The sequence below is a fragment of the Colossoma macropomum genome, unplaced genomic scaffold, assembly GCF_904425465.1.
Source record: "Colossoma macropomum unplaced genomic scaffold, Colossoma_macropomum, whole genome shotgun sequence".
In the NCBI taxonomy this organism is placed as follows: Eukaryota; Metazoa; Chordata; class Actinopteri; order Characiformes; family Serrasalmidae; genus Colossoma; species Colossoma macropomum.
Genome location: NW_023494790.1, coordinates 23466343 through 23488869, shown reverse-complemented (window position 1 = coordinate 23488869; position 22527 = coordinate 23466343). Strand labels below are relative to the sequence as shown.

General features: G+C 39.4%; 4 protein-coding genes across 7 annotated transcripts in view; 1 reads left to right on the top strand and 3 right to left on the bottom strand.

Annotated features, from left to right (window-relative positions):
- Positions 1-219: 219 nt before the first annotated feature.
- galk1 (galactokinase 1) lies at positions 220-3326 on the bottom strand. The gene is made up of 9 exons (XM_036572634.1): positions 3201-3326; positions 2846-3071; positions 2430-2619; positions 1992-2111; positions 1683-1818; positions 1346-1527; positions 1109-1259; positions 600-762; positions 220-518 (listed from the first exon to the last, which is right to left on the bottom strand). Exons 2-9 carry the CDS (start codon positions 3011-3013, stop codon positions 438-440), a joined length of 1191 nt encoding a protein of 396 aa, XP_036428527.1. The 5' UTR covers positions 3014-3071; positions 3201-3326; the 3' UTR covers positions 220-437.
- Positions 3327-5415: 2089 nt separating this feature from the next.
- Positions 5416-11197, bottom strand: twnk (twinkle mtDNA helicase). The gene is made up of 5 exons (XM_036572632.1): positions 9257-11197; positions 8916-9156; positions 8599-8706; positions 7769-7910; positions 5416-6390 (listed from the first exon to the last, which is right to left on the bottom strand). The coding sequence occupies exons 1-5, from the start codon at positions 10632-10634 to the stop codon at positions 6037-6039; spliced, it is 2223 nt and encodes a 740-aa protein (XP_036428525.1). The 5' UTR covers positions 10635-11197; the 3' UTR covers positions 5416-6036.
- Positions 11198-11286: 89 nt separating this feature from the next.
- Positions 11287-12866, top strand: mrpl43 (mitochondrial ribosomal protein L43). The gene is made up of 3 exons (XM_036572633.1): positions 11287-11557; positions 11737-11843; positions 12082-12866. The coding sequence occupies exons 1-3, from the start codon at positions 11427-11429 to the stop codon at positions 12288-12290; spliced, it is 447 nt and encodes a 148-aa protein (XP_036428526.1). The 5' UTR covers positions 11287-11426; the 3' UTR covers positions 12291-12866.
- A 4450-nt stretch (positions 12867-17316) lies between these two features.
- sema4gb (sema domain, immunoglobulin domain (Ig), transmembrane domain (TM) and short cytoplasmic domain, (semaphorin) 4Gb) overlaps positions 17317-22527 on the bottom strand; it is a 42603-nt gene continuing 37392 nt past the window's right edge. For 3 of the 4 annotated variants that reach the window (XM_036572629.1, XM_036572630.1, XM_036572631.1), the window contains 4 exons: positions 21027-21142; positions 20729-20883; positions 20483-20544; positions 17851-18830 (listed from right to left, as the gene is read on the bottom strand). In XM_036572629.1, the coding sequence (XP_036428522.1) occupies positions 17851-18830; positions 20483-20544; positions 20729-20883; positions 21027-21142 (1313 nt within the window). Of the gene's footprint in view, positions 18831-20482; positions 20545-20728; positions 20884-21026; positions 21143-22527 lie in introns of all 4 variants that reach the window. The other variant, XM_036572628.1, reaches the window with a different exon arrangement.

Genomic DNA, 22527 nt, shown 5'->3' with positions numbered 1-22527 from the left:
CTGTTTGCTAATGGATCTACTAAGATTAATACTATTTTTATTTGAATTTCTGCTATCAAGAAACTGTGGATTAAAAGTGTTTGCCAATGCCTTTAGACTGCTGAATAAAACATAAAATATTAAATAACACTGCATAAATACAGCACAGCATTTGCACAAATTGTGTGCATTTTAATAAGAATGTGAATGAATGAGAACCTTCTGTAAAAGACCAGAACATGAGAAAAAATATTTTTATTTTTAGTGTGTAAAAGTTCTTTTGTTCCTTTGACTGTAAAACAGATGAAAAACAACTTTCAACAACTAAAGCTACTTTGATCAGTGTACTACATATAGAATGCCATTGATTAGGATGAAAATAATTCTTAACTGATGCACCAGAAATGAGCCTTAAAAACGTCATGCTTAGCTGTTGCAGTAATATTTTAACTATAGTGTTAATTCTCCATTGGACTGAGGACCCGAGCTCCTTCTGATGGTGTAGTTCTGTAAAAAGTAGGGTGTCCACTGTATCTCTCCTGTAGAAGAAAAACAAAAGAAGGACCAGTTAAAACAAAGCATAGTGTAAAAATATAAATACAGTGTAAATTCCAAAGTACCTGAATGTGTTTTATGGTTCTCTCTGTGGCATCAGCCTGAAGCAGTGTTACTGTACATCCACCGAACCCGCCGCCCGTCATCCGACTCCCAAATACTCCATCAACTTCCATTGCTGCGGCTACCAGCACATCCAGCTCTGGACAGCTGACCTCGTAAAGGTCTCTGAAGGAAGATGTGCATAATATTATTTAAAACAGAATATTGTTTGCTACACTCTGACAAAATATAATTTTCAGACTTTTGTGTATTTAAAAAACAAAATTCATGAATTGAATCATGGTCAAATTTCAGAGTTCCTTCTGATCTAAATCCTTTCCAGATTGAATTGGTGTGAAAACAGTGATAAAAGTAAAAATAGTTCAGAGGGCAAGCTTCCAAAATATATGAAAGAAAAGATCCTTATGAGGGAAGAGTACATCCATGGTCTTCAGCTTCGTTCATTACCATTGTTTACCAGTTAGACTCCACCTGCATGTCATGGTCTCGGTAGCTTAGTAGTACTGTGTACCTGAGAGAATTGTGGCTCTCCACCATAAGCTTCCCAAATTCTTGATAAGCTCCTCTCTTGAGTGCCTCAGCTGCCTGTGCCGTGCGCTCAATCTCTTCAATCACATGCTGCGCTCGCCGGTATGTCACGCTGTCCAGACGGTCTTTGGCATCTACAAAAGATGATATATTTTGAAGCACATATGCACTACAGCAAATCACAGACATATGACTTTCTTGCATTCTCCATTATCCTTACCCACCAGATCCTGCATGGTGGCATCTCTTAAACTGCTCTTGCCCAAAATGGCTGCTGCATTCTCACACTGTTTTCGTCTACTGGGATATTCACTTCCTGTCAGTGAGTGCCTCACGTTGGAATTGGTGATAAGGATGACTAGATTAGGATCAGCTAGAGGAACAGGAGTGGCCTCCAGAGACCTTAAAGAGACAATAAACAGTGTCATTACTCCACAAGCAACTGGCAGATAGAGAGGTTAACACATATTCCTACTACCGACTATTATGTACAGTCCTAAGGGTGCTACTTTGATTGATAGATAGCATAGTGTCTGAACATGTAGAAGGCACCCTACCTGCAGTCAATAAGCAATGCATGACCCTCTTTTCCCAGCACTGAAACAAACTGGTCCATAATACCACAGGGCACTCCAGCATGGGTATGTTCTGCCTGCTGGCAAGCTACTGCCTTTGCTACTTTATCCCCATCATCTGTTGGAGGAGGTACAAACTGTTACACTAGCTGACTGTCAAACAGTCAGCATTACACTCAAGCTTGGTAGTGGTTAGAGAATGAGTCTTTACATGCTTATCGAAATGCTATCAATCATTCTAAAGCTAATAAATGCATGAACCTCTCCAATTTCTGTCAGATTTGCTCTTACCTGGACATAACTGCTGAAGGAAAGTGTACACTGCCACTTCAAGTGAAGCTGAGCTGGACAGTCCACCCCCTAGTGGCACACTGCTGGCTATCACAGCTTTAAATGCAGGCAAGGGCTGTGCTGTGTACAAACCCAATCACATGATCATTATGAGTCTTCATTTCAAAAGAGTCTGAACCTCCCCTTGTTTCCCATCAAGATTTACGTAACCCTTATGACTTTGTGTCATTTCATTTTTAACCTACTATTCACTTTCAACATGGGAATTCTTATCCAGAAACTTCTGCCAAATGTTGGAAGTCAAACAATAAAAACATTAAAATCAATGAAATTTTATTCATTATTTCCTGCATGGACACTGCATTGTTTGAAGTCAGAATAAATACACAAATACTCTTTGTGGATCTAATCAGAGTTGAAAAAAAACTCTAAGCATACCTCTATAGTGTTGCACCACCCCTTTAACGTAATTGGCCCAGGCTGGCTGCCCTCTTGTCAGAGGTGAACTCTCTGTGGGCAGATCAAAGTCCACTCTCCTTGGCTCATCTGCAGATTCTGTAATGGTTTCAACTGAGCAGCTCTGCCCAGATGTGCTGCTGCCCACTATAACTGTCACCAGTGGCAAAGCCTGTAATCAACACAGCTCAAAATTACACGGGCGATACTAAAATATGATAGAAAAACTGTAATGTAAAAACTTAGAAGATACACGATACACCAGAGATCAATCAAATAAATATACAGTTTAAAAGCATGCACTTCATGGTAATCTGTTATATAAAGCAACTTTAAAAACGTTTTAGTCTTGTGATGTAATGGTCTAGGTCCATGGACCGTGTGCACTTCTCAGTTACCATTGGCAGAACCAGTCCTTGGTTGTAATCTGTGTGCTCTCCGATTAAATTCACCCGCCCTGGAGCACAAACAGCCACCTGCGCTTCTCCTCCGTAACTCTGCTTATACACACGGCGAGCAGCAGCGAGCAGAGCCGCAACATCTGCCACAGACTTATCTCCAGCCATTGGGGCTGTAATGTTTTACAACTCCTCACGACTGTTTCAGGTCCAAAACACCAGCAATCTATACAAAAATGTACATATAAAGAGACAGAACAAGTCACAAAACTGCATGGGTGTCACCACCGTGCAGCAGACACACCGAGCAGCGTCAAAAGTTAAATAAATGATAAAATGATTTGGTCATTAATACCAAAATGTGTGGATCAGCGGAGTGAACGCTTCCTCTATTGTAGTGCTCTCTGATTGGTCTACAGGGGTCATATGATCTGAGCTGCAGCGTGACAGCCTCGCGAGTCAAAGCCAACAGGAGACGACCGAGAGCAGGAGACTACATCCTTGATGAAAGTGACGTCATTTGTGGTTGCATTTCGCGTTTGATTTTCACTGTTATGATTAGTAGAAGTTCTAGCACGAAGTCTTCACTGTGTACCAGAAGACAAGACACGCCCATTCTTGCGTTCTACTTCCCGACCTCAGTCCTGCATCGTGTAGTTTTGTGAGTCGCATCATTAATTTACAACCCCTTTCTTGAATTCTTTAACTGAATCAGACGTTTTAGAGCAAAAATAAAGGTGTTGGTGAAGCATTCATTTGGGTCACACTTTGTTTTGTCCCATACAGATTATATACGATGATCAAATTCTTAACACATCTGCTTTAACTCAGTTGATCTACAACATTAGGGATAGGGTCAGATTTTGGGAGAAAGTGAATTAAGTTTTAGGCTTAGTGTTGACGTTAGGGTTAGGTTTAGGCTTTGTACTGCGTAGTTTTGTAGCTGTTGCCCTAAAACGTCTGATTCAGTTAAAAGAGGGAGCTCCCATTAAGCCCTTTGTAAACTGAATCTAATAGCAAGATTACAAGATTTGTAGAAAAGGAGAATAATTAGTCAATTAACAGATACAAGAAAAACTGAGCAAACAAAGAAACACATAGTGCACCAAATGGCAGCCTAGATCTGCCTTAGACAAATCTAGTGGGATACAGTGGTGTGAAAAAGTGTTTGCTCCCTTCCTGATTTCTTATTCTTTTGCATGTTTGTCACACTTAAATGTTTCAGATCACCAAACAAATTTAAATATTAGACAAAGATAACACAAGTGAACGCAACATGCAGTTTATAAATGAAGATCTTTATTAAGGGAAAAAGAAATCCAAACCTACAGGGCCCTGTGTGAAAAAGTGATTGCCCCCTAAACGTAATAACTGGTTGGACCACCCTTAGCAGCAACAAGCGTTCACGATAACTGGCAATGAGTCTTTTACAGCACTGTGGAGGAATTTTGGCCCACTCATCTTTGCAGAATTGTTGTAATTTAGCCACATTGGAAGGTTTCCAAGCATGAACCGCCTTTTTGAGGTCATGCCACAGCATCTCAATCGGATTCAGGTCAGGACTTTGACTAGGCCACTCCAAAGTCTTAATTTTGTTTTTCTTAAGCCATTCAGAGGTGGACTTGCTGGTGTGTTTTGGATCATTGTCCTGCTGCAGAACTCAAGTGCGCTTCAGCTTGAGGTCACAAACAGATGGCCGGACATTCTCCTTCAGGATTTTTTGGTAGACAGCAGAATTCATGGTTCCATTTACCACAGCAAGTCTTCCAGGTCCTGAAGCAGCAAAACAGCCCCAGACCATCACACTACCACCACCATATTTTACTGTTGGTATGATGTTCCTTTTCTAAAATACTGTGTTACTTCTACGCCAGATGTAATGGGACATACACCTTCCAAAAAGTTCAACTTTAGTCTCGTCAGTCCACAGAGTATTCTCCCAAAAGTCTTGGGGATCATCAAGATGTTTTCTGGCAAAACTGAGACGAGCCTTTATGTTCTTTTTGCTCAGCAGTGGTTTTCGTCTTGGAACTCTGCCATGCAGGCCATTTTTCCCCAGTCTCTTTCTTATGGTGGAGTCATGAACACTGACCTTAACTGAGGCAATTGAGGCCTGCAGTTCTTTGGATGTTGTTGCTGGGTCTTTTGTGACCTCTTGGATGAGTCATCGCTGCGCTCTTGGGGTAATTTTGGTCGGCAGGCCACTCCTGGGAAGGTTCACCACTGTTCCATGTTTTCGCCATTTGTGGATAATGGCTCTCACTGTGGTTTGCTGGAGTCCCAAAGCTTTAGAAATGGCTTTATAACCTTTTCCAGACTGATAGATCTCAATTACTTTGTTTCTCATTTGTTCCTGAATTTCTTTGGATCGCAGCATGATGTCTAGCTTTTGAGGATTTTATTTAAGTTTTTAGTTAATTTATGTTTTAAACTGCGTTTTGTGTTTACTTGTGTTATCTTAGTCTAATATTTAAATTTGTTTGGTGATATGAAACATTTAAGTGTGACAAACATGCAAAAGAATAAGAAATCAGGAAGGGGCAAACACTTTTTCACACCACTGTATATCTAGTGGAACTTCATTTCCTTTTGAGAATAAAGACATTGAAATCTAAAAAAAAGTTTTTATTAAAAAGTACAAACTGCATAAAAATTACTCTTATTAATACATAGTTTCATTTAAAAGCCCTACAAAGCCATCTTTTTTCCATTATTTTGTTCAGATAATTAGACACTCTTTAGTGCAATTAATAATAAACGGAACGTGAACACCAGACATTTTGAAATGCTTATCCATAAAAGTGGATATTATTTAATGCCAGGATCTCTAGAAATAGATCTGGTTTCTGTTCTTAAGTAAGTACTTACATCATAACAGATTTGGTACTGTTTAACAAACAAATGTGCTTGAATATTTCGACACAAATAAATGAGCAGTAATCTTTTTATCTAATCTAATCAGTCCTTCTGGAACCATCCTCAATTATTATTTACTAATTCGGTAGCAGAAATGTGATGACCATCACTATCTCAAACATCAAAGGTCTGCTAATAGCACATAATACAGTAACAGGCAAAATACAGTAAAATTCACAATCTGAGGTAGACGAAAATGTTTGTTAACCAACACTTTCATTAACAGTTTCACAGTGAATAATCTCTTTAACATTTGTATTCACAGTTTAACCTCGTTACTGCTGCTTCTTGCCCTCTCCGTTCTCTTCACTCTTTCCAACTGATGTCCCCTTTACACTTCTGGGAGCTTTAGGAGCTTTGGTAGGCTTCAGGACTTTCCCTGCCTTCTCTTTGGTTTTAGCCTCCTCTATTTGCTCTGGATTCTCTGTCTTTTCTACTTTGACCTTGCGCAGTTTTTGCTTGCCCTTCACTGGAGCAGAGAAAGTAAGTGTGGTCTTGTTGAACTCCAGTGGAAAGATGCCCACATCCCCATCGAAGCGATTCTTGGCCACTTGCAGGGATCTGCGGCCAGGACACGTCACTAACTTCTTTTCCTGAAGTATGAGCACATTATCGGCTTCCTGACTAGCCTGTTGTGAATAGAGACAGAGTGGTACATCGGTTATTACAGGTTTTCTCGACTGCTATGACACATTTAACAAAACTGGGGTCAACTTAATCTTTATTATCACATTCTTTGCAAAGAAGAAGTGTCCATTTGCAAATGTGTTAACACATTCTCTTTGCTTTCGTTGTTTTTCCACCCCTTTTAAAATTATTAATTGGATAACTGTGCAAAACATAATGAAAACATGTAGTGACCGCTTATAGAAAATACTCCGTCATATCTACCTTCAGCACCCATGTGAAAGACAAAGTTAACACAGCAATCAGTTATCAGTTGCTGACAGTAAGCAAAGATTATCACATTCAGGGATAGGTAACAGGTAGGACTGTCATATTACACAGTGACAGACTTATCCACTGATTTAAAAAAAAAAGAAACCAGAAATACTGTAATTATACATTTCAAGGCAATTTACTACACACCTACAGCACCAATAAATAAATAAATAAATATTCAGACACATTCGTTGATACTTTTTACTTTTTTCCACACTCATATTTGTCAGCAGAGGGATATGTAATAAACAGGTCTGCTATGGTGTAAAGACTGTATATAATGGCAGACTTGCTAAATGAGATGTATTTTTAAAACTGTACAATGCATGCTAAAGTGTGTAGACTTAGATTTGGGTAAGACCTCCTTCCACCAAGCTATGGACAAGCAATGATTGATGACACGGTCTAAGTGTGGCCTAAATTTTACTGGAAATTTCAGTATACAGTATGTATGTATGCCAAGACCTTCTGTTGGCATCATTTTTTGGCACCATGTTGCCTTTCAAGGGCATAGAAAAAAGAAAAGGCAGGAAAATTGTATGTTTCTGAATATTGTGAGCGAAATATTTTGGTTTGGTTGTGTGGTGTGCAGTACCTTGCACTGACCTGTATTTCTGGCAAAACTACCCAGAAGACAAGAAGAGATTCCACTAATATTCTTAAACTTTTGCACATTCTAAACAGGTTTGCATGGATATACAGCACTAATGAAGGCTAAATAGGTTCAAATTAGAAATCTGTATTTTATTGGGATTTTTTGGTTGTTTAGTGACTGACTGAAGGACTTCACTCAACTTACTGGAAGTTTGCTTTTGTGGAGCGTTTTTAGTGTTTTCCGGGGTTTTGACCACATTGTGAAAAAGATGAAATGAAAGTGTGTTATTTGGCCAGCAAGTTAGTTTCTATTTAGTGTCATGTGTTAACCGTTTTGAGAATATGACTTCTGAATAAACAAGTGTTCAAGCAAGTGAGAAAAAGTTAAATTATGCCTACCATTCCAGACATCCATAAGCAAAAAAACACCCACTAATTATAATAGTAAACAATAAATACCAATGTACCAACCTTAGCTGTACCAAAGATGGATGCTGTCTGTAGTTCTTTGTCATCTTCCTCCTTCCTAGGGTGGATGATCAGGGTCACATGACAACTATTGTTTGTTGCAAACTTCCTGAAAGCTCCAATTATGTGATCTTGCACAGCAAACCTAGGATGGGAAACACACTAGATTACCTAACCACAGTCAGAACATTTCTACCATCACAGATCAAGACTGACATACTCCTTATCAATTATTTGGAACTACTGTATATAGTACGTTAGTATTTCAATTACGTATATGATACATTTTACCAACTGGAAGACATTCTAACAAGGGCTTACAAGAATACAAGAGTTAAAATGGTTTGGAATGTTTGCCTTGCTTGTAGATATAAATGGTCCTAAATTTTTACAGCCGATTGCGATGTCTTTAGAGACAGACAGGCCTATGGACGATTCTTCTGGCTGATTTTCATTACCCTTTTTTATAGCTCAAAGCTCACACTGTGTGGGCTAAAGGAACACACAATAGCACTTTGTCAGTGTTTTCTATTAATCAAAGTTATAATGTAAATAATATTATTTGCTCTTAAATGGGCCAAGGTGACACTGTACATAGGTAACTAATTATAGGTATAATAGGAAACTTGCTTTTAAGCACAATGGCTCATGCATAATTATACTACAACATTTCGGCACAGGTGTAGTAGCAGCCTGAGTGCACTTACCTACCTCACATTATTTACATCATAAAATTGCCATATTGTAGTATTGTAGTAACAGTACATTGTTTGACTGCTAATTGCATGTTTAGAACAAAAATCTGCTGGCCACGAGCATGGATCCCTACTCACTTGTCTACAGACAGGTTCTCCTGACCCATCATGAACTGCAGGTTGTCGATGATCACATGACTGATGTCATAGAGGTAAACAGCATGCTGCATAGTGTCCAACACTGTCCTGCAGAGAAAAGCAGAGTGTGCTGAAATTGAGGCCAAAGTTATTTAACAGGTCTCAACTAATTATTTTTGACATCAGTGAACAGCTCTTCTTGCAATGCACTAGTGACTCAGACAGCAAACTGACAAACAGTCAAGTTTTTAATGCTACAAAAACAAGATCTTGATTCTGACTTATTAAAAAATACTGACATTAAAATGCTGACTTACTTAACGTTCTGCTGACCATGGAAGGTCATAAAGTAGAGCGGAAGCTCCTCAAACTTGTCAGCCCAGGAGTCATACTGTTCCAGGTTCTCCTCCAGTCTCTGCATACTAAACTGGGTCAGCATGATTTTGGCCAAACGCACATTCTTGATCTCAAAGCTCCCCCATAGCGTGTTAACACCCTGCATGCACAGATCAAGGGCGTACTCGCTGATGAAGGTGGTTTTCCCACTTCCAGTAGGACCTGGAAATATAATAAAAACAGCATGTCAAACAGTCATTTTAAAAATACATCTATATTAATGGGTACAAAATTAGGCTAACGTGTTTTGCATTGGCCATACCTGTGAAAACAGTTAGCTCTCCATTCCGATGGCCTTTTAGGAGTCGATTAAGTTCAGGAAACCGGGCCCACTTTATTCCAGCCACCTGCTCTATGTTGGCCAGTTCCCCATAAACATCCTCCCTGAGCTGCTTAAAGGAAACTATGGACTTGTGGGCGGCAGGGATGGAGGCCTTAACAATACGTGCAAGGTTTCTACCATGGCCCAGTGCCTCACTAGGGCATGGCTGGAATTCTCCAGGCCGCACAAGAGAACAACGCTTCAGTCCCAGTTTCCTTGAAAAGATTTTTGAAGCCTCCCAAGAGCGCATATCCCCACCAAGCCAAAGCGTGACCTTCTTGAACTGCTCCAGATATGGAAGGAGGACTGGAGGCAAGCAGCTAACACCTCTTGGCAACGCCAAAGTGGGCAAACCAGTGGCCTGACTGACTGCCATGCTGTCGATTTCACTTCCTGTGAGCACCACCTCTGTATCCTTTCGCCCCACTAAAGGAAGTCCAAAGAGATTGTGGTAGCTGGATGACTTTGGAACAGTAGCTTCTGTATAGACCACCCGACCATCTTCCTTGGTGGCAGCAGATAGCAGTTTTATGCCACGGAGGCTTGAGTCTCTCCCACTAAACCAGGGGAACACCAGGCTTTTGGTGGGTTTAAAGAATCTCACCCCAAACTTCTTTAGGGTGGCATTGGTGAGCTTATTCATCTGGAACATGGTTTTGACAAGCTGTGCCTCCTCCTCAAGGAGATCCAATAAAGTCACAGAGCTGCTCCAAATTCTGTGTACCTCCTTCAGGTCCCTCTCCCTCTCTTCCTGTTCCTCTAGGGTCTCTGAGTAGCTCAGCAGCACGTCAGGGCTGATCCATGTCTGCCCCTCTTTCTGCATCACCTCCAGGCAGTCCTGCAAGTCTTCCCAGCTGCCTTCTACCAGAGTCTCTTTACAGAGGAACTGTCCGGTAGTTTTGTCAATGAACATAGAATAGTTTTCTTTCCCGCCACCTTCAAGAACATCTGATTTTGGCTTCGCAAAAATACTGAGAGCATGTAAGCAACTATAGCCATCGTGGAAGGGAACACCCTTAGCCCGCAGATACTGCTTGATGTCGGTCACTGTGACTGGATGAGCAGGGACGTCTATTGTAGACTTTGTGTCTTTTTTCAACGTTCTGCACAAAGGAAACAACACTGTAGACTTCCATCCTCCATAGAAGTGACACCAAGCAGGTGTTCCTGCTGGATACTGCAGCGCTGAGCGGCGATGCACCAGAAGGCAGGAGAAATATCTCTTGGTAGGAAGCTGCCAGAGTTTGGGACCACTGGGGCGACAGCCAGCCTCTTTTAGGAGACTTGCTGCTACCCTCAGGAAACGTCCCATCCACATTTACTCCTCATTCACGAGAACAGGTCTCCAACATGAATAACAAAGGACGCTCTTTTCCCCACTGGATTTCAACAGTGGAGGGGCAAACAATACAAACGTTTCTTACTGTTTACACATTACTAATAGCTCTAGCTTCAACAAAAAAGTGAGTTCTAGCATGACTACTAGTGACTAACAGCGAACAGACGAACACGTGTCCGTCTAAAAATGGCCCAGAAGAAAAAAGTAACGGATAACGGATATATAGGAAAAGCATTAAAGTACTTAAACGAAACGACAGACCTGCCAGTATTTGAGTCACAACGGTAAAACACTGCAATGATAGCAGCGCGAAACAGCACAGTGTCCCATCTCTGTCTCCCGCCAAGGATATACTACAGCTCCCAGAAACCTTTGCGCTCGCGTTTCAAAACAGGTCGGTGTGAAACAGCGCCTTTTAAATAAAAAAATAAATACGAATTATACATTTTTGTAGTTATTGTATTCGTATCTATCCGTGCATAATAAGGCGTTGTACGTAATGTATATTTTTATATACATACACTGTATATTTTATCGACAATAACACCTTTCCGAGAACGACAGTCGACTCTTGTCTACTTTCTACCCGGATGATAATTGCTCTCGTACCTCTGAAAGGTTCTTGCGCATGTGCTGGTTGATGTTTGTCCTTTAGACCGCGCCGCTGTACCAGTGAGCCCTCTGTCTGCAACACGGAAGACCCTCGTAGTCCAACAAAGTGTTTTGAACTCTTTGCATGGTTTCTAATCCAGTAGACCCCGTCAGGCTGAGATGACGGCTCGCGGCACTCCTAGTCGTTTTTTACAGAGTGTTCTTCTGAACGGGGTGGGCCGGTATGTGTGCCAGCTGAAGCGCGTCTCTCTCATCTTCTCCAAGAAAGGCCAGAGCTCTTTAGGGGTCAGGTATGTGCTCAGAGGGTAGGGTGGGTAAACGACCTTTTATCATCTTTGTCATCATCATCATCATCCTGTATTATAAAACCGTTGGCTGATTATTAAGTGCAGCTCCTCTGTCACCCTGAATTTTTGTAGTCCTAGTGGCCAATTAATTGTCTGCTGACTGTTCATAATTGTATTGGTAGGGAATTCGTTGAGGATGGTGTAGTTGACTTTGCCAAGAAGAACCCAGGAATTGTTGTCTACGTCTCTCCCCAATCCTGCAGAATTCCCAAAATAGTCGCCGAATATCGTAAGTATAATCTAATTCTGCTCATAAACCTTTAACTTGTGTAGTGCATTACTTGTAGCCCAGTTGCGTCCATTTCATCGCTGCATAAAATTCCTGTCGTTTCATGTTTTAATGGAACTCTAGCTGTTGTTCTTAACAGTATTCTAATTTGCTGAAGTAATGTTAGTCTTGTGATAGTACAATAATAATAAATAAATACTACAATACCTCATGCAACTGCTGTATTTCATCCGTGCAGTCAATGGTAACGTGAAGGAAGAGCTGGTCACCAACAAAACATCACAGCAGATTGCAGAACTGATCATGAAATTGTCCAACCAGTCAGGTCTGGACATCATCCGCATCCGAAAGCCCTTCCACACAGACAGCCCCAGCATCCAGGGTCAGTGGCATCCCTTTACCAACCGGCCACCGAGCAAAGATCCAATTGGACCACAAGCAAAATGAGGACTTTGTCATTATAGAGTTCTATTTATACTGCATTGGCTATTCAGCCAACTCGATATAAAGTAATGTAATCCTTTTGGTTACAAACTTTTTTTTTTTTTTACAGTACTCATAATATTTCATGAGGAACCCGATTAATGCATTTTGGAGAATGTTTTGCTTGAATACAGTGAGAGAAATGAAAAGAGATTTGACCTGACTAATCTGTGTTATAGTGCTGGATTTATGTTAATTCAGCGTACCCCACTGCTAACACACTGTCTCCATCACCATTGCTGTGTTCCTGTTGATCTTGGGTGTCTGCCTACTGAGAGTGACCACTCTATTGTAGGGAATAAATTTTTGAAATCAGGTTGTTAAGTGAGCTAAACTTTAACTATCCACAGAAAATAATGGTTGTAATAGGCATCTGTTTATTGTAGAAATGCGATTATTGGATATATGGAAACAAAAACTTTGGATACTTGTATACAGTATTAATTTTGCATATTATGTGCTATTATTGGAAAATGTATGATTTACAGATCTTTACAGAAAGTAGACATTATCAATGAATAACATTTATAGTGACAGACATCTTTACCTGTATGGAGTTTGTCATTGTTAACTGCTCTGTCTCTTCTCAAAATTCTCTCGAGGAGATGATATCTGGATAGATAGTACTTTGACACAGATAGAAACAAAGATTCTTTAGAAACATTGCTGCAGGATGGCATTGCAAACAGTTACCCTGCATTAATGGTCTGTGCATGGTGTTATAAAACAGTTTCTGAAGCCTTCCTAACATGTCTCAGTCAAAGCAGCAGTTACAGCTGATTGTATGCTTATAAGACTGCAGACTGCAGGGGTCACTAATTGTGAGAGATGGTAGAGAGTCTCATTGATTTCAGTTCATCACTGTTGGTGATTATATCTATTAATACATAACACATATTGCAGCCAGATGAGAATAGTGTGCTCCAGTCACATCATCTGTCCCCTGTGAGAACTCGCTTGACCTAATCTGTGGATTAAAGAAAGTTCTAAATAAAGCACTGTTTCTAGGTGACAGCTACATATGGGGCATACAAATAGGCCTGATTGGCATCTAACGAAGCTTAGCTGACTACCCACATGCAAGTATGTCACAAAATGGGCTAAAGAAATGATTTCTGACAGAAAAGCCAAAAGCTTTGCACATATAAAGCATGAATTATCAAATGCTGAAATATATATATATATATATGACCTGGTAATCATGTTTTTATATATATGTATATATACATATATATGTATATGTGTATATTATGTGTATATATTTATATAAAAACATGATTACCAGGTCATAAAGACTATTACAAGACAACTAAAGCAATGCATGAGTCAGATTTTTAACATGACAGCTGTTGCTGTTCGGCATTTAGAGGCCAATATTTTGCTCAGACCTGCATCCACTGTTAAATATTGGAGTATGTGCTCCTACATAAATAATGGCATTAGGCTTTTAGCATTGAATACAGATCCTGACAATGTAATTACCCTCTCTTCCTGGCAAAACGCTTCTAGTTCTGCCAAAATTCTTGGGTCTACTTGCATGCACAGTGTGTTTATCCAGGTTTTCAAAGATATTCAAGTGAGGGGACTGTCAGGGCCTCAGCTAGCATTTCTTAAACTATTTGGAATGGTGGCTTTAAGGTATGTTTTGAATAATTGTCCTGTTGTAGAAGTCAGCTTCTTTCCAGCTCCAGTGTCTTGACTCACTGTGTCACATTTGCTTCCAGAAATTGCTGATATTTAGTGGAGTTCATTCATCCCTCTACCTGTGTAGTGTTTCCTGTACCACTAACTGCCACACAACCCCAAAGCAAACTAGATCCATCCCCATGCTGGGAGTTTGGGTGCCCCAAGTTGGCAAGGTGTTGTTTTCATCAAATGCTGCTCTTTTTTTCTCCAAACACACCATGTCAATGGTCTGGACCCCACCACAGATCAGGCATTAAGTGTCCATTCCCTGTCCACTGTATTAAGACACACCTACTTTGTTGGGTCCACCTTGTAGATGTGAAGTCAGAGACAGTAGCTCATCTGTTGCTACACGGTTTGTGTTAGTCATCCTCTAGTCTTTCATCAGTGGTCAGAGGACACTGTTGGCTGGATATTTTTGGTTGGTGGACTATTCTCAGTCCAGCAGTGACACTGAGGTGTTTAAAACTCCAGCAGCACTGCTGCGTCTGATCCACTCGTACCAGTGCAACACACACTAACACACCACCACGTCAGAGTCACTGCAGTGCTGAGAATGATCCACCACCCAAATAACACCTGCACTGTGGGGGTGCTGACCATTGAAGAACTAAAGAGGACTGAAGTATGCAGAGAAACAACTACAGTCTGGACTCAATTAAGTGGCCATTTGGTGTATTTCATAATTTCAGCACATTCCACATAGTTTAACGCTAATTCAAGAAAACACAAACCAACTGCGTGACCAGATTTGCAATATATAGTACCATGAATAGACCAATTATAAGATTAAGTAGATCATACAAGTTCTTCTGCAAGACCACATGTCTGTCATGATTATTAAAGGAAATGTTAGTGCATGTCATTTGAAAAGACAGAAGTCATAATAATTTGTTTTATCATGGTAATATATTCACCTTAGTTTTATAATAATGAAAGTCATGACAAGCAATTGCATATAAAGCATAATATTAATTGAGACAATGGCAATAAAATGCATGAGTGCAAAATAAGGTGAGGAGAAGGTCTGTGTGCAAATGGGAATACAAGAATGATGAAATACAAGCACTAGTGTCATGTCAGAACTCACTGGGAATAGCAAGTAAGTCATGTTCTGTTCCATTCTCTCTACAATACTGAAAAAAGACTCCATGCCAAGCCCTGCTGTTAGTGTCAGCTACACAGTGACAAATACACCAGCCAAGTGGTGAGAGCTTCGAGGGAAAGGTGCACTAAAGCTGATTTAACATTTACTGCAGGCCCGTATTACAGCTCAACACAAGCAGTGCAAAGCAAGGATCATGTTGTACTTTACATTACTGTCTACAGTACATCACTTTAAGAAAGATTACAGCCTTCCAGTCCAGCTTACTAATGCAGCAGTCTGCAGCAGATGATTCACTGAAGTCTGCCAACAACCTTTATATAGTGTGTGATCTGTATTGGGATGATGAAATCAAAATGGTTATTTTTGGTATATTTAAACTCTTTAGGATGGATATGAATATAGATACATTGTAAAACCATCTCAGGTATTACAGAGATATTACAGAATGTTTCCTGTCATTTCCAGGTACTTTTGTACATACGACTGTATGCAAAAGTTTGGGCACCCCGGCCAATTTGCATGTTTTGTTGATTTTCTAAGTGAAAATAAGTTAACACATCCTCTACACAATTCTGCATTTTAATGCACAGTTTTTTGCTGAATTTAACATATTGGGAAAAATCAAAACATAACATAAAGACCGTGCATTTCATATTTTATGTTTTCCATCTTTTAACTCAACAAGCATGAGCGTACATTGCACTGGCTGGAAAGTGGTACTGACTTTGCCAAGGGTGGCATGCATTAAGCAAAGGAAATTCTTTTGTAGTGATGGCAATTTTGTGTGGCATGTGGCACATGGCCGAGATGGAGCACTTTGACAATGCTGCAATATCCTCTGTAAAGTGCTTGAATGTACCTCTGGTCTTTCTGGGCACTTTACAGTATTGGCACTGTCATAATAACAACCATCTGATTTTTAACAGTTTTTCGTCACTTGCATAAATGAAACACTCACCTTTATGCCCTGTGGACATGTCTCCACAAAGCCATCAAAAAGGCTTATGGTACAAAAAGTTATTCTACTTTTCTTCTTCTATTCTTCTAAAATGTTTTCAGAACATATTCCAATGGATGCTGACAATATGCTATTTCAGGAATGAACGTTTCCCACTATATTATACTTTGTTGAGTTTACTGTAGTGCTTTGTTACCCAAATCCACTATTTCTTGTCTTAAAATATTCTTACAGCATGTCTGAAGATACCATGTGAATTATGATTTATTGTTACCTTTGCAAATTATTCACAAACCTCAACTGAGAGACCAATAATTCTCCTCCGTTTTTCCACTGGCGATCTATGTACTGTACTATGCAAATACCAGAGGCCAGCTTTCATTTATTTAATTTCCAGACAAAACAGCCATTTAGTACAAGTCATTCATTTTTCAGGAGATATTTCTGAGGCGATTAGATATAATATAATCCTCTTGCATAATGTAGGAGAAAGTGGGACTCCCAACAACTGTGCAAGACCTGGTAGACCAAAAAAAGGTCACCATCAGATAAACAGTACTTAAAGCTTTCATCTTTGAGAGAGGAGAAAATCAAACTCAACTTTTGCTTTAGATCTGAAAAAATCCACAGGTGTTTCGGTCCATCGTTCCACTATAAGAAGACAACTCAACACTATGAGTCTGAAAAGATGAGTAGCTGATGAGAATCTATCAAAAAGAAAAAAGCTGAAAAAAGAAAAAAAATGGAAATCAAACAAAGAAACTGCTGATGTTCTCAGAACAACAGACTGACCACCTCACTGAGTCCAGACATCAACATCACTGAATGAGTTTGGATTTGTATTGTGAGAAACAGAAAATGCAACCAACTTCTAAGACTTTTAGAAAAAAAAAGATTTCTTTGGAAAACTAAAAGACTCCTGAAAAAGAAGAGAAGCTGTAATAAAGACAAAGGATGGACACAGTAAATGCTGAAAATGTTATGTTATATTTAGCAGTTGAGGCTTTTGTGTAATGTAAGATATGTTCATATATGTTTTATTTATGTTTTTTACTTTTTTCCTGATACTGAACACTGAATAACTTGTACTCTGTGGCTGTTTTGACTGGAAATTAAATCAACAAAAGGGTGATGTGTGACTTTTGCACAGTATTTTAGGTCAATAAAGTAGTAGAACAGTAGTAGAAGTAGAACTGTAAGTGATCAGTGTTATGTACATACAGTGCTATGTGACAAAGAAAGTTTCTCAGTTTACTAATTTGACTATTTCTATGAATATCACATTGATTAGCTATGCATTTACATTGCAATCAACATTTGAATGCAGAACACTGTAAATATAAATAGGAACTTCTGGATCTAACACTGTGGACGTTTAAGTCATTTCCTTTGTGTGGTTTTAGTTCTATTGTTCAGTTTGCAAGTTCTTGCTCTGGGAACCAGCCTCAGTCTGTTTCCCAGCATTTCTTACAGCATATCATCTCCATCCAGGGTTGGTCCTCAGCCATTCTCAATAAAATAAATATGTGTTTCACAAACTAATCAGTGTCATAATAGTCCACAAGGTCCACATTAAAAAACAAAGCCAGATCATCATACACAACAGCTTCAGTTTAGATATACTGGAGGTGTACATGAGGATAGAGTGCAAAAACAGCACAAAACATACACCATCACGGGTATATTATTTGAATAAAACACAGCTTCTTAGCAGTTGTAACATTACGCTTCCCACCATAAGGGGTCGCTACATGTATCAGAGGGAAACAGAGCTACACAGAGCTCTCGTCTGGCTGGAGATCAAGCTGTGTGTGTTTCCTCTTCTCTAAGATTCTGTTGAGCTCTTCTGTGAAGGAATGGTAAAGTGGTGAGGTCATCTCTGAGTCTGCCTGCCTCAGAAGAACGTAGCTGTTCCCATTCATCTTCCTTAAGACACTGGGTAATGTGGCTGAGAGGCCGTTTGTGTAGTCTGTAGATGGCAGGGGTGGTGGCATGGGCAGTGGAGGTGCTGGAGGTGGCTCCTTGCTAGGGCTAGCTTGGCCTTCCCCTGGAACTATCTGCAGGAACGCTCCGTCTGTTGATGCTGCTCTACCACGCCCATCGGCTCTTCCATTGCAGTGACTAGAGATGGTCTTCAGCTCCAAATGGGAGCTCCGCCTTCTCTCTGTGGCTGCAGTGACTGCCAGCCCTTGCTGAGAATACTTCCTGCCAGCAGGGGCACTATGTGCACAGAAGCTAACATACAGCAGAACCACGGTTAGCACAAGACAGAGTCCTCCCAACACAGCCACCAAAGAAATGTACATGGCCTCCATGTGGCGGTTGGTTTGAAACTCAGGCCCAGAAGGCAGGGCAGCAGGTGGGGAGTGCAGGGGCTGCTCAGTGGGGCCACTAGTGGGTGTGACAGGTACTGCACTAGTAGTGGTGAAGAAACTCTCTGGTAGTGCGGTTGGGTCTGTTGGTAGATGATGTGAAGCTGGAGGTGCAGGTTGCACCCTCACCATGTAGCTGCAAATAGGAACCCAAACGGCATTCTCCACAGCATAACAGCGGTAGTGACCACTCTGCCTGCTCTGAGCTCCAATGATGAGCAGTCCATCAATGCCGGTCCGGTAGCCTGTGTCAGTGCCGTAACCCTGCAACTGCTCACCGTTCAGCGTCCAGCGTGGAACTGCCAAGTTGGAGCGAAGCTCGCACTGCAAGAGCACATCGTCTCCCGTCATCACTGAACGAGTGCGATGGGACACTAAACCTGTCAGATAAAACATAAAGATAAATATTGTAAGATAAGGCCAAATGACTTCAGTAAGGCAACACTACAACAAATGTATTTATATACATTATGCTTCAGCAATCTTTCAGCTATCTAGAGTTATCTTTAAATTGTACACTCTTAAACAGAGATGCAGGAAGTAGGGGTGCTGGGGTGCGGTAGCATCCCCAGATTTCAGAGCTGTTCAACTGCAACTGCTAAAAATAAAAAATAACCTGAGCATAGTAGAGATCTATGTGTGCTTGTTTAGGATGGAGATTTTATATTTTATTTTTATGTTTATTATGTTCATATAGTGTATGCAATTAAAGGATAGTTTTACAAAGTGGTCTAAAATTTTTATAAATATAAAAGAAATCACATTATAAGTTTTCAATACATTGTTTTTTTCTAACTGTTATACTTCCCGTGCAGTGTGTGTGTTTAAGTGTCAAATATCAATGTGTAGCTTGATGTGACACAATTAATTTTGTAGAAACATATGAACAATCTTGACTGGTCACCACTCAGCTCATCTTTTGCAAGTTTGTCCATAATGAGACAGTAGAGAAATCAAGGTGTGCATCAGCGGTTTAATGAGTCAGTTGAATGTGTATATTGTCATCTCTCAACACATTACTGTGTGGTATGACCTGTTAAAAAATTCTAATAAAAAAGGGCATATTTTGCATGACGTCAGTGTGTACATGCTGCCTAAAATTTTAGCAGCCCCAACTCAAAATGCCTGTCTACATCTCTGCTCTTAAAAATAAAGGTTCCTAAATTGTCCTTTGCTTAAATGTGTATTTCTAGGAAAGCTCTTTAATTGCTATAGAACCTTTTATGTTATGTGGAGATACTTTAAACCTTAAAAATGTTATCTAATTTAAAATAATAGTTCTTTAAAGAATCACTATCCATTATTTATTAACAGGTTCTTTAGCTAGCCAAAAGTGGTTCCTCTTTGGTGTGGTTCCGTTCCAGCACCTTTATTTTTAAGAGTGTACCTATGCTCTTCAAAAATGTCTGGGTTTATCTGCTGCTTTGAAGGTAAACAGAAAGTAAAGTAATTATGTACATTTAGTAGAATATTGCTTTAAAAGGGAATTCCACTGAATTATCAAAATTCTGCATAATTAAATGAGTGAGACATAAACAAAGTCATATACAGTGGTGTGATGTGAAATGAAGCATTGCAGAGAAACGTACAGGCTCAAATTTCTCTACAGTGGTGCTACAGTGGCAACCAAGAGCCATGATGTGTACAATGCAAATATAGCTATTTTATTTACTATCGAAAACGATCAATCAATCTACACATGTCGTCTGGGTTTATATATATATTGCTGATAATGGTAAAATAGTGGAAAATCAGAAGAACTCTGAGGGAAGTCTTTAGGGACTGTTTTGCATCACAACATGCATGTGCCTCTCCACTATGAATGGATGAATGGTAAAAAGGCCAAAGCCTTCTCTCAAAACTATCAGAAAACAATGTCTCAGGCTCTTACTGGCTCCTATCACCACCGTTCTGAACAATTCTGACTTGGTACGTTTCTCTAGAATGAAGCATTGCACATTAAACCACTCTGAATGATTTTATTTAAATCTTCCTTTTAATGTCACACAGCTGCATCTCTGCTGATACACACCATCAGCTGTGATGTCATCGCACCCTCTGTTACCCATCTGAATGTCCTGAGTCAGGTTAGACCTGGAAAAGCAAGCAGACAGCAGTTACTCTCTTATGTCAGACTCTTTGTGTGTCCATACACAGGCTACAGTACATCTGACAGTAGTAGAATAAGTGCATGGCTTTGTCTAAATACAACTCTATGACAGCAGTGAGTTTTATGTATGCTCAAGCTTATAGTAGTAAATAAAGTATTAGGCCTCACTTATCAGCATAGGATGATATTTCAGCACACTGTCTTCCGTCCCAGCCACACAATGGATCTCGAGCAAACACGCAGTCGTAGCATGAGGTGTACCGCATACAGGCAGACAGAGGCACCTGCACCACTCCAGACGCAGCACTTACATATACACTCTTCTGTTTGACAAAATAAGGAGAAATCCATGAGACATCCATGAGTACATACATCATTACTTTGTTAACGCTGTGAGAGCATGTAGACGGTCAGAATGCAACTGTTCTTATGTGATAATCATGTGTGCAGTGTAAGTTTATTGTACCTGTTTATGTGAAATAACCATGTTGTTTATGGGTTGTGACTCCTTAAAAAGCTGGAGCTCCTCAATGATGTGTACTCGATCTCCAATCTCTACAGCCCTGTGCAGCCAGCCCTCATCTGTGTTTGTATAAGGGCAGACACACATATGCACACAGTTAGGCTGAGGAATTTCTTGTACTCAGTATAATTGATGGCTTTTCTACTGTAAAGCAATATTATACAGTTTACTTTGAGTCCTATATATGTACTTCATACTACCGGACAAAAGTTTAGAATCGCTTGTCATATTAAATATTATAATAATTTATAAAGTGAAGACTGAAATCTTCTAAACTAGACACCAAAATGTAAACCAATGTTTTATTCACAATTTAAAGTATTTAGGAAACAATAAGAACTTTGTAAAAAATAGCAAATTGTATTAAATAATATCTGTAATTATCTGTAGTTATCTATTTATAGTAAGGTTGTATCACAAAATGACTATGAATAGCTTCTTGATTCGTGATATTTGGTCACAATTACTATTTATTTGCTGAATTTAAGACAAAAAAACATAAAACTGTGCAAACATTACACAAAATTTCATATTCGTTTTTTTTTTTTAAAAAACTCAGCAAATCAGTAGAAATTGTGTCCTAACACTTTGTAGAAAAATGCCATATTTAAGTTTTCTCTGTAGAGGATGTGTTAACTTATTTTTATTTAGAAATCAACAAAACATGTAACTTGACCAGGGGTTCAAACCTTTGAATACGACTGTAGCTTTCTCAGTTATTACAGAACCATCTACAGCTCGAAATTCATTTTTACAACTTTACTCAACTTTACTTAGTTTTGAAACTTATAGAATATTAGCATCATACTACAGTCATTTTATACATATATCTGCAATAAAAATTGGTTTCATATTACTGACAACAGTGATTACAAACTTTTGAACGGTATATACAGCAAAGGTTTAAGCACCCTTGGCCAAATGATCTATTTTGTTGGTCTTTGAAGTAAAAAAAGGAAACACAACTTCTGCAGCAAACTGTTTTAAAAATAACATTATTAAACTATTTAATAATTTAATAATTTAATAATAACTATTTAGCAAATGCACTATTGCTTTATGCTTGATTAACTCCAAGTGGTAGATTTTGTACACCCTACTATGTCAGTACTTAGTAACACCCCCTTTGGCAGAGATTTTATCAGCTGACCACTCTTAACCTGCCTAACAAGTCCCAGCAAGTCAATTAAATCCTAATGAGTTAATTCAGTTTTGAGACTTTATAGCAGGAAAAGTGTACAAACTTTTGCACACAATTACAATTTTTTCTTCTATTTTTTAAGTGAATTCAATATAAAATAACTGTGTATTAATATTTACAAAAAAATATATTTTTAAGATCTTTTCACTTCAAAAATCAAAAGAATATGTAATTTGCCAGGGGTTTTTACATGCAACTGTCTATACAGGGTCACTGCCATGAGATCTCAGTGACAAATGCATC